Below are 12,639 nucleotides of genomic sequence, written 5' to 3'. Positions count from 1 at the left end.
TGATCTTTGATTATTAAACATGCAGTTCTCTTTCATGGTCTGCAATTTTACTGCTGTTAGCATGGACTCTTTCTAAGCCTTTCCTAGCAGACCTCAAGTCCCTCTAATCTTCCTGGTCCTCTAGTTTGCTGAATAATTTAGTTTGCTTTGTCATGACTGCTCCCCTGATTTAGCTTTCCTGTTGTAATCTGTGTCTCAGTAGTTCCCTTTAGTATTCAGTAATGTAATAGTCTTTTGGGTCCAGTATTGAAATGTACCAGTACAATCCAAATTCTAGTCAAAGCTGAAGTATGGAACAAAATATTCTGCAGATACTTTGGGAACACTGATGTCAATGGCAGGAAAGTGAACCCATTCAAAATGTCAAGTGCATACAGTTGTTGGTATTTCTTGCATTTTAGTGGGGAATTGATTTTGGTAGTTTTTTTCTTTCTCATTTTATGATGGAAATTTCTTCATTGTTCAGTTTGGTCTCCTGTGTTGCTGTTTCACAGGGAAATAAAGAAAATTACATCAAACATCAAAAAAGGAGTTAAGTGAATAAGTGCTTTTCAATTTTTCTGAAAAATATAAATGAGTTTTATCTAGAGTAATTATTCTTTCCTTGAATTTCAGCCTAATATAATCCTAAATCCCTAGAGGCATTCACTTGTGCAGACGGTATCAGACAAACAAAAAAATAATTTGCAGGTTTACTCTATTTTTCTACCTAATTACTGTGATAAAAATTAAAAGGGTGCTACTAATGAAAGTGGACATAGAGCTCTACTGTGTACCTTCAAAGTGATGTGTAGTACTTATAGCCCCCAAATTCCATTATTGGTAAAGTGCATTTATTCATGCACAGACTGTTGCTCCTGTGCTTGTCTCTGGTAACCTGATGCAGCAGCAATGATTTTATTTTATTTTCTAGTTGCTTGTTCCTGCTAAAGTGTTTGCTGTTCCCACAGGAATGCTTTTGCTTTACAAACTGAACAGCTATTTGATCGTTGACACTGCCACTGATTTGTGCAGTAACAGGATGATTAAGCATATTAGCAGAGTGCCTCATTTTCTTACTGATACACAACAAACCCTTTGTCTCTTTTCTTTTTTATGATTTTTCATCTCTTCACTTTTATACTTCTCTGAGCTCATATTAGCAATTGACCCACAATGTGGAAATGCAGCCACTGCACGATGGCTTTAGGCAAATGGAAGGATCATCAGTATACACAAGGCTAAATCAATTTTTCCATCCTCTGCAAGAAAGAAATAGCCTTTTGAGGTACCTCAATTTCAGCTTTCCTGAAATCCACACAGCACAGCGTAATTGCTTGCAGAGACTTATCCTAATTGGCAGCTTAAGGAAAGAAAACCAGGCAGTTCATACCAGTTTCCACGTGGAAAGTTCTCCAGAGACCCTTGAAACAATTAAAAGCATTTCTCTCTTTCTGCCAAAGGTTCATGACTTGAAATAGCAGATGAAATGATAGCAAATCACATGTTGAGGAGTCTGTGAACTTTTTCCAAAGTGGATTTCATCCTCTGGAAAAAGACAAGGAGAGGAGTACACAGGGGAGAGGAGAGGTTTCCTACATAATTTTTCTGTAGTCCTCCTCCCATTATTTTATATGTATGTGTGCATATGTGCATCTGTAAAACATTATATCTGGATATTTGCCCTGTGAAAGCTCTGGAGCTCTATTTTTTACTGTTGTAATTAAATTAATTAGTTAATTAGAGATCCTGAAGGCTTGCATGTCATTTTTTTAGTAAGGAGGTTTATATTTTTTCTTTTTTTTTCATACTGAGTTATTTCAGTGTTTTTCCTACAATGTCTCCTGCTCTCCCTAGGCTTAAAAGCAAAACATTCCCTAATATGTTCCTCTTAAAATTTTGTGTTGGAATGGATTATGAAAATACTATATCCCAAGAAGTCTGTTGTAAACCTGGCATTATGAAACAAGTGGTTATGCTTTTTCTTAGTAGGTGACTAAAAAAAAATCAAAGGAAAACTGTTTACTGAGGTTTTAGTATGGAGGTTTTTAAAATATAGAGAATAATCTAAAGGATTATTTTTTATTTTCCTTGGCATTGAATTGACATAGATATGTTTTTTTTTCTCTCAAAACTCCCACTGGTTGCCTGTGTATCCCATTCTGGAAATGCTACATCTGTGATGTACTTCTGCAATGAACAACAACATCTTTCAAAATACTATCAACTAGCCTGAACTCTCACCTCAAACACACAGGCTCACTTCTTTCTCAGAATATTGTCACTGCTGTCTTGAAACTCTCAAGCTGGCAGTCACCTTGTAATCACAGCAGACACAACAGATGCTTCCCCTGGGAGAGATGTACAAAATACAGCATTTTTGAAGTGCAAGCAGGTATTGCTCATTTCCCAGCTGCAGGTGAGAATGCATCTAACTGGCAGGTAAATAAATATTTATTAAGCCAGGAAGGTTAGAAATATCCATTTATTGTTTCCATAGCATCCTTTATATTTATTATCCCATTAAAATTAATGTATAGGAAAGAAACTTTTTCACAGAATACTTCCTGTTAAACTCATTGATCCTTAAGATCTGTTTTAGTTCTTTATCTGATGATCATCCTGTACACTGGTTCTAGAGAATACACAGGAGGAGAGAGCATAGAGTAAGATCAACTAAGAGTCTTGCTCATCTCTCCTAAGCTGTTTGCTTTGCAGCACAAAATGTCAGCACATTTATGTTTTGACACATTATGATGCCCAGGGAAGCTGAGAACCCCTTGTCCAACTTAACTGACTAGAAAGCTTATCATAACTGTTATCACTTTCATCTTCAGCAAAGTCCAACCAACTGGCTTTTGTTATGCATAGTTACTACAGAGGAAAATTAATTTAAAAATACTCTTTAAATTCTGGTTTGTATTCCTTTTTCCCAATTTCCCCAGAATCATATCACCTGAAAAGAATTTGCTCTACAGACATTGCAGCACTGTAGTTCTTGTATATCTCCACATATACTGTTTTTGTCATAAATATATATTCTGTTTTTTGCTATTCAGGACATGTATCTTATATAAACTTATAAAGGGTGTGTATCTTATATAAAGATGCTTTTAAAGTGAGCTCAGCTGCGGCAAGTAGAGGCCATATGCAGGGGTTAAGCATGGTCTGCTGACAGTGAATGTAATTATTCTTTACAGTGGGATGTATTTGTCAAAAGAGAAGAGCCATCTAGATCTGAAAATCCTAAGACTTATCATCCTAGTTTCTGAAATATTTGAAATACTTCAAAAGCAAAGGCCTTCCAGAACTTGTCTTCACCTTCCAGGTACAATGGCAAGATAAGGTCCATGCCACGGCACTGCTGAAAGGAAGGAGACATTCTGCTTCAATAATTTCCTTTCAACTGTCATTACAAGAAGCATGAATGTGAACTTTATGAATATTGCAGAGAAGAGATCATGAAGTGAAAGGAATGTGTGCCTTTGGATGGCTTGTCTTGAAGTGGGCTGTGCTGAGATCTGTACATCCATAGGTGTCCCAACGACTTAACTTTGGCAGTACCCCTATACTTTAAACCCACAAGGTCACATCTGCTGTCCTGTTTACATGTTTTACAGCTGCTGGACATAGCAGCAGAATAGAAAACAGGGTGGTATAGCTCATCTTTCACCCCTTTATGAGCTGGGAACCCCAAGTTGTGCAGCTCTGGATGGATCTCCTACTCACAGCACACTGCACAGATCCCTTGTTCACTGGTATGATAATCTTTAGAGCTCCTAAAGGGTTTTTTAGAAGTAAACAACTCCATTAATCATTTCTGCTGTCAAATAAAAAGGATGTTTACATGAGAACATACTGCTCGCTTTGATACAAACACAAGGCTGTGCCAGTGGTGTCATGACCAGCTATCAAGTGGGAGATATCTACATGCTTCTCTGCTAGAATCATCCACTGGCTTTATCCTGCAGCCACGTGATACCTGCAGCCAGGCACAGCACAGGCACACACTGCCCTCAGGTCAGCTCTTGAGGAAATGGCTAACACTTCAATGTACAGTAGTATTCCAGTTAGATCACTACAGCTGCCAAAACCAGGCATGTAATTATCCTCAGTTTTCCTTCTGAACAAGTTAACAATCACAAGAGAAATTATAATAGTGTTTTCACGTTTGTAGAATGAATAATTCTTATGCCAACAATAAAGAATACTCAGACCTCTTGAACTTGCTTTGTGATATGTATTTTGTAAAACAAATATTGTTAGTTTAGCAGTAAACAAGTATTATTAGATGTTGCATACAAAACGCTGCTGAAAAGTAAGTTGTCTGCAGACTTGGGCCCTGAAAATGTAACCAGGTGCTGGGAGAAAAGTAAATTCATCATTTAATTTCTCTGTCACAATAAAAAAAACTGAGTGCTGATTGCCAAATCAAGTGGTTGCCGAGCATCATCTATGCAATTATTTTCACTCCTTTGAGTTTTCCATGCAGATGCTTCTGTTAGCCCTTACTCTGTTGTGAGCCCAGGTGCCTCACTGCCTGTGGTGGATTCCTCACTTTGTTCCCACTCTTTCTCCCCTGTGTCTTCGCAGTGGTCAGTGTACATCCGTGCTGCCGTCCGCAAAGAGAAAGGATTGCCCATCCTGGTGGAGCTGCTCCGGATAGACAATGACCGGGTGGTATGTGCAGTTGCTACAGCTTTACGAAACATGGCCTTAGATGTCAGAAATAAAGAGTTAATAGGTATGTTCTTTCCAAACAATCTATATGTACTGTGGATTTGGGGATTTCTTTTTCCAGTTTGCAGCAGAATGAGCACAATGAAAATTATTCTCACGTTTCTAGAACAATTTCTTTAATTCTTTCTCTAGCGTGTCATATTCAGATTTTATGTGACAGCTTGCTGGTATATATCAAGGACTTGCTAAATTAATTAAACATCATGCAATGTTTCTTGATCTTTCAGGCTGTAATCTCTGTATGAAAAGCAATGACTTTGTTCTCCTTTAGCGTTTCATTCTTAGGCTGGCAGTAGCACTTGCATCTTCCAGATCAAGGATCTAAGCAGAGCACACTCCTCCTGATTCTCAGATTACCTATTGCAAGTAACTTTGGAGTCATGAAGTAACAAGTCATAAAAATTTTAAGAAGGTTACAGGAATTTAGTGGGCAGATTAGTATCTCCAGAAAGAGAACTGGGAGATTCTTGCTTCACAAACAAATACGCTGATAAGGAAAAGGACAATAATTTACGTAAATCATTATTACCCCTGAATTCTGATCGTACAGTAAGCACACATATGGGGGTTTTATTTTGTTCAGGTGTTTGGTGGTTTTCTTAGCTGAAATTCATCCAAACACTGTGGGTCATTGAGCTTTTATTTTCATGTTCTGTCTTTGAAAAATAATCACTTTCAACAATCATAACCAAATTATTTTTACTTCTGTACATTAGGAGCATATTTTCTGTAATTTTTTCTAATTTGTTAATTTGTTATCATTACAGCATATTTCTTCCCTACCCTTAATTACAGAATTTTATAAATAGATACTATAATCATAATGTTTATTATTTGCATCCAGTGCTATCTTGGGGTTAATGCTTCTTTATAGCAGTGCTCTGCAACTTGTTAAAACAAAGCAATAAGTCCTCTCATACTGGAAGGAGTGTCTCATTGTACTAATGTTCCTAGATCTGCAAATTTCATTTAGGAATGTAACACTATGCATTTAAAATTAAGCTTACTCTGATGTGTCATTCAAAATACTGGTAAAATTATGGATAGTAAATTTTCACAACCTCAACATTTTAGTATTTTTTTTTTAAATTTTTAAATAACACATCATAAAAGCAAAGATATATTTAAAAACTGAGGGAACTGTATGTTGAAAATAGCAGCCTAATGCATTTATTTATGTAGCCAGCTAATAAAAGTTGTAGAATGCTGCTCTGTTTTATGTTATTTGTAGGGTTATTCTGAGAAACTGTACTTCGAAATTGCAATTGTAATTTGTTGCATCTTTAAAACAGTCCAAACATGCCAATATGACAGGGGAGTTACGATTATAATTCTTGAACCATTTTAGCTGTGATCTTTGTATGTTCATTTATTTGGCTTTCATCATTGAACTTCAAAGAACAGTAATAGCAGTCATTACTGCTCTTGTTCTCTAGTATTTTTTAGCAAATAGAGCCTATCATAGAGCTGAGTTTTAGAAATGCTAAACATCAGCAGTGGTCAAGGATTTCAACTCATGTTGTAGTCCATCCATTTTTGTGAAATTGAACTCCTGTGTATTTTATATGTGTTGCAGGATGCCTTAGCTGTTGTTATGCAAAGGAAGCCTCAAAAGGAGCTTGTGTAGTTTCTCAAACATCCTTCTGCCTAGGCAAAATCAACATGCTATTTATCTTTTCTCTTTCTGAATTTTTTTGCATCAGGTTCTTGTGGTGACACACTCTGCCTCACAAGCTGAAATTTTCCCTGTAAAATAACCTTTTTTTTAAGGAGAATTTTCCATCTGTATCTATATGCAGTTACATAGCTAGAATTGAGTTGGTTGAGGGGGTTTGAAGCCTTTATAAAACTTTCTTTTCAGTGGCACAGTCATTCCATTCCCAGCTGACTTTTTTTACAGAAATGTGCCAGAGAATAATATATTTAATTCTACTGCTGTCAAGCAGCCCATAAATCAGTATTGAGACACCTGGAAAATATATTAGAAAGCTTGCTAAATTCCAGACTTACCTGTTCTGTGCTACAAAACAAACAAAAAGACCGTTTTCTCAGTGGCCAGAAGTTTCATACTAGACTTCATTGAATTGACCAATCTTTTTTGTTTTTCACACAAATCCATCAACTATGATGTTATATTGCTAAAGAATGCTGTGAGGCTTCTCTTATAATTTATCCCCATAACAACATTTTCTTTATTTATAGTGAGGTCTTCTTCCTGGTTTCATTTCAGGCATGCTCCATGTCTTCAAAAGGACTTTCTTTTTTCTCCTTTTTCATTGCTTGTGCAATGTGTCCCTTGGCCGAGACAGCGGACATATTCATCCTTCTCCTTCCTAAAATTAAACTGCACTCAAAAACATGGTAAATCTGGTGTCTTGGTTCAGGGCAAATTTGGGGAAAGAACCCTAAAAGGATTTTTTCAGGAAAACAGTTTTAATTGGCCCCTCCCCTCAACCAGTTTGGGAAAGATACTTCTTTGGAGAAAAAGTCGAAAAAAACCTGTTTATTAAACTAGCAAACTTAAACAATATTAAACAATAAAACTTCTTGCCACTCCAAGAGAGAGACAAACTCAGAGAAATCCCCGGGTTGCAGCTGGGCTCACTCAGTCTCTGATCCATCCCTCCGGCGCTGGAAATGCCGCGGCCCAGGTCCGGCTGCTGGGCCACAGGTGTGAGCTGCTGCTGCTCTCCTGGTGTTCATCCACAGCAGGTCCAGAGAAAGGGAAAAAACCACAGTCCAGGGAACTTCTTTGCCTCAGCTAGCTAAAACTAACTAGGAAAAAAAACAAAGGAGAGCTCTGTCTTGTTGTCTGTCCGTCTGAGACAACTCAGTCCAGGAGCAGTAATGTGGAGGAGGGAGTGCAGTTCTTGAAAACAAACTCCGCGCTTCTTCCCTCCGCCCCCCCCCCCCCCCCCCGCCCCTTCACTCCCGGAACAAGTCTTAAAGGTGTAGAACTTATTATTCAACATAAACAGGGCAGACAATTGGGGATAAAGGCATTATATAGTTAACCTAGGACATCTAGCCTACTTAGTACTGCAGTATATAATACAACACCCAGTTTTCTCTCCTTGAACACACTGCCCAGGTGTATTCCTGGTCACAGGTTAGATCACATTCATTTTCATTTGACTTCCAGGACCCTTAAAATAGTACACAGTCTTTGTTGCTTCCCAAGAGAGCACCCATGGGAAAGGTTTATCAGCCTTTTCTCTTTCCCAGCTGAGGGAAAGATCCACTGCTGATATTGCCTGTTTTGTTCTTCCTTGGTTTCAGTGATCTAGGCTGCAGAGCACCCCTGTGTCCCTGTGGTGCATTTTTCCACTTCTATTCATGTGTTCAGTATTTTGGAAGGCTTCTTTTCCTTCCTTGAAGCAGGTTCTGTCTCTGCTAAACTTCTCCATGGGTCCCTTAGCTTCTCCCCCCAGCCCCAGTAGATGTCACTAAGTTGACAAAAATCACTTTTATTTGCTTTTGACTTTGACGTGGGCAAAAGAAAATCACTTTTATCCCTCAGGTCCCCTGAAAGCTGTGTTGATGACCTCTGTGCAGTTATGTCATCCTCATGTTCTTTCCCTCTTCTTCATCTGCCCATTTCACTCAAGAAAAAGGAGAGTAAGGGGAAGTAGAATAACAAACCCACTGTTCTGTCTGTGTTCCTCAGGACTATACTGGTGTCTTAGTTTGAGGATATGACACTCTTTTTCTCCTGGAAATGCAGTTTTTAACTTGAGGATTACCTGCAGACCTCTTGCTTCTGGCAGTGCCAGTGAGACCAGTGCCTCACGCCAAAGCTGTCCCACTGTCTTCCCTACAGTGAGTGCACCTACAAACTTCCATTCTCTAAAGTCACATTTTGTTCATAAATAGCTAACTCAATGCCATTTATTTTCTTTAATCAGAAGAAACTTGGATCAGCTGGATGGGACAGAAAAGCTTGAATGTAAACCCACGTCCTCTAAACAGCATCTTTGCAGGATGAATTATTTCCTTGCAGTCTGTCTCAGCAACCTTCAATGGCTTTCTGGTTCAAACACCTTCCACGCAGTCCTCTGGACTTTTAGGGAACTTTCTGTGAGCTACCTGAACCTGCACTGTACACTTGTGTCCTTAGGAGTCTCCCAGCCAGCACTGGTGCAGCAGCCTCCCTTACTGCTATTCCCTCTTCCCACTCTGCATGTGAGAAGGTTTCCAATTCAGGATTCCCCATTCAGTCCTGGCAAACAAGCCAAATTCATCTTTCTTTTATCTGAAGGACAGACGGCATTTTCCTCTCTGCTGCTATCCATGACCTCTTTAACAAAAGAGATTATGCATTGTACAGTTAATTGAAAATGATGTGACTTGTTATTCTGCCTTAACAAGCAGGTACAGACCAGCCCTGTCTGAAAATTTTGAAGGATGATGATCCCCAAAATCTGGATTTTCCTTGTTCTTGTGCATGTACAACTTTTGCCTTTTATTTTAAATGGCAATTGCTGTGGTATTTTAAAGTGCAGTAGGCAGTCTTTCAAACAAGCTGATTTTTCTAGCTGCCCCAGATGAGAAATTTGTCACTATTCATGTATGGCAAAATATGGGCAATATAGGATTTTTCCTCTAGAAGGAAAATTTAGAATTTGTATTACTACTGTTCAGTGGTAAGCCCACAGAGTACGCTCTTTGGAGAAAAAGCAGAGCTGGAGGTAAAACGTATAAAACTTAAATGCACAGTTTTGTGCTTTAAGTCTTCCTGTCATTTTCATTTTATCCTGACAGTGGTTTCTAATGCCATTCTGGGTCAGTGTTGATTAAGAGGAATACTGTACTAGTAATTGAAAAGCACCACTATTCTTTTTCTTAGCCTCTTGGTCTTCACTTTTGTAGTTAATTTTTTTTTTCCTTTTTTAGAGACTGGTAGTATTTTAATCACTCAACCTTGGAAAAAAGGAGGACAGTTCCACTTAAAGGTTGTTGATTTCTTCTACTGTAGAAAAGAAGTCCTTGCATATCTATGCCCTTAAAATGTTTAGAGAATCCAGGCATCTGTTCAGGGCTCTAGATTCTATGGAGTTTGATGGGATAAATTGAAGCATTGTAATAATTAAAACATTCTTGTTGTGGCTATCATTGTAGACACTTGATTCAGATTAGTAAAGTTAGTGGTATGATTTCTTCTGCTTTCGCAAGGTTTTGAATTAGGCCTCAAAACAGGGCCTGTAGTGGGGGTCATTTTTAAATAATCATTCCTGAGCTGGGGACTGTGTGTCAGTACTGAATTATCCTCTTTTCACTGTTTGTCTGCCAGTAATGCAGTTATATATGCAAAATTAAACAGTGGCACATCAATTAAATTATTACCTAATGGGTGCTGGAAACTGCTTACTTTTGCTAAGTGTCTAGAAGTTCATTGTCTAAGATAAGGTACCTGTATTGGATGCCTTCATAGGTGACTGAGAGACTCACAGAAAGTGACTTGTTTTGTCTAAAATGTGATAAGATGGAAGTTACCCTGTATTACCATATCACTGTTGTTCAGTGATGAAAACCATCTAAGTGTGTAACTTGTCAGTGTATGTCTTACAATCTGTGACTCTGTTTGAGTGCCTGGTGTTTTGTTTCAAATTTTTACTGCTAAACTTGAGAAAGTTTGACTGAATGATATATCAGGAGTTCACAACTCTAATGAATTGTTAGATTTGCAGAATAATTAATGTTAGAAGGAACATCACAAGGTCACCTTGCCCAGCTTTACACTCAAAGAAAGGTCAGGTATGTTATTTCAAAGTGTGTTATCAATGTTTGGAAAGATTGCTTTTCAGCTGTGAGACTGAAAATGCATCAGAATAAAGTATTTGCATTCTCAGAGCAGAACATGGCTCTTCCGGTGTATTAACAGCTACATGGGATCCTCCTATCTTAGAGCATGGTTGCATTTAGTTTCAGAATTAGTAATAAATCCAAGTGAAAAGAGTTTCCAATTTTGTAGTTGAAAGAACAACAGCTAAGTCCTAGTAATGAACATAGGGAATGTGGCGATGTGTTAGGAGATGATTAAATCAAACATGCAACTTTCATCCCTCTTAAGAGTGCCTACATGAAGCTTTCTATTATTTTTAGATGTGCGCATTTCTGAATTTCTCACACATGCATCTGCTGACAATGAGAGAAACTGAATTTTTTTACTGAATATTTAATTGACGTATAAAGTATCTTAGTCACTTGAATGTTAAATTGACATTAATTCGCAATACAGAAGATTCCAGAAAGCACTAATCAGGCATGCATTCAGAGGAAGGTGAAGACATAATATATCCTGCAATTTTTAAATTTGTATCAGTTTTTATTGCACTTCATTTTTCATGTTTGATAATTGAGCTGTGCAAAACAATAAACAGATACCTGAATGAGAGCAGGCTGTCATCAAGAAGTTGAGGAAGTTGATTTACAAAATTAAATGTATTGTCGTACATTAATAACTGGTGCTCCTTACTCTGCATCAATGAAGAGAAAGAGACTAGTTAACTTAGTAAAGGAGTACTTAAACGATTAATAATAATAATAAAACATAATATGTTTCATATCACCTGTTTAGCAACATCTGGACTCCCTGGTTTCTAGTGTTGTATAAATAAGTTCGCTGAGAATTTAACCTGATAAATATTTAAAGTAGTTTTTCCATTGCAATGTAAAGGCCTTGTGTCAAGGAGATGTTGACTTTTCAAGTGCCTTAGCCACATGCATGTTGCTTTTTGCTCTATGTTTCCTCAAATATATTTCTGACAAGTAGACCTGGTAGTTATGAAGATTAGAAAAGGTTTTCAGAAAAGGTTTTCAACCTCAGTCATTTCTTATTAAATAACACTCTCGCGTGAAGAGATTTAGGAAGAAAACTAGCATTGGTAAAACTGAATTCTTTTTTTTTAGTATCAAATTCAAGATCAAGCCCTTTCAGAATTACATCAATTCTTCTGCATCCGAACTTTCCTATTGCCTAAGTACACCTACTTGAATTTGTAGGGATTTTTCTCTTCTATGAAATATCTGTAAAAAATGGTATTTCAAGTAGTCAACTGGGCTTCTGAACAGTAGAAAGAAAATGGCACCTGTAGGTGTTCATCCCACTTATATCTATCACATAAAATGTTTGCTCTCACAGTCTAATGTGTCCTCTGTGAGAACCTAGAGAAGTGGCCAGTGGCCACTTAGTGTAACTGAAGATAGGGAAGTAGTATCCCATCAGAAGTTGTTTTGGTAATAACAGACTAAGCACTGTCCTGCCGCGCTCTCGTCCCAAGTTTCAGTTCCGAATCTCTTTCTGCCCTGGCTATCTCTCCAATGGAGTGAGAAGGGCAAATGGAAGCACCGTCCACTGAGCCCAGCAGGGCTTTGGAGAGTGCCTTGTAGGTCCGAAAGACGCAGCTGAATCCCACAGCGTAACAAAGAAGAGAGTCTCTTGTTAGGGGCTGAATCCAAAGTTTATTGTAGCCCAGCAGGGCCCAACAACACCTGAATAATGTCAGCTAAGAAGAGCACCAGCAGGGTGCTTGCAACATCTTATATACTGAGAGGGAGGGGAATCGGTCAGCCAATGGGAGTACAAGGAGGAGTGGCTCTTGTATAGATGGACACATATGGGATCCAATGAGGGATGGACATGGGAGGGGCCCCAGGCGCTTGCCCAATCACCCGGCACCCAGGATGGAAGCTTCTAGGTGTATGGGAAGGGATACCAAGTGACTGACAGGGTGCCTGGGAGGGGACAAGGGAATAACTCAGCATTTTAGGGGAGGATTGACACATGGGGTAAGGAGGGAAAACTAGGGACAAACCAAGTTGAATATGGGGGGTACATAAGAACAAACCATTATATTGCGAAAGAATAACAAAGCATGCAATAACGCAGCTCCACACTGTCCTGCTCCCCTTTAATTAGGG

At 38.4% G+C, this 12,639-nt stretch overlaps 1 protein-coding gene across 7 annotated transcripts in view; it reads left to right on the top strand.

The window, feature by feature from the left end:
* The window catches only part of CTNND2 (catenin delta 2), a 641,711-nt gene that overhangs the window by 564,559 nt on the left and 64,513 nt on the right, over positions 1–12,639 (top strand). For all 7 annotated transcript variants that reach the window (XM_031503970.2, XM_031503967.2, XM_031503965.2 and 4 more), the window contains one exon: positions 4,573–4,723. In XM_031503970.2, coding sequence (XP_031359830.2) covers positions 4,573–4,723 — 151 coding nt within the window. The remainder of the gene's footprint in view (positions 1–4,572; positions 4,724–12,639) is intronic.

The sequence above is a fragment of the Lonchura striata genome, chromosome 1 (genome assembly GCF_046129695.1).
Source record: "Lonchura striata isolate bLonStr1 chromosome 1, bLonStr1.mat, whole genome shotgun sequence".
Classification (NCBI taxonomy): Eukaryota; Metazoa; Chordata; class Aves; order Passeriformes; family Estrildidae; genus Lonchura; species Lonchura striata.
This window is presented reverse-complemented; position numbering and strand designations above follow the sequence as displayed.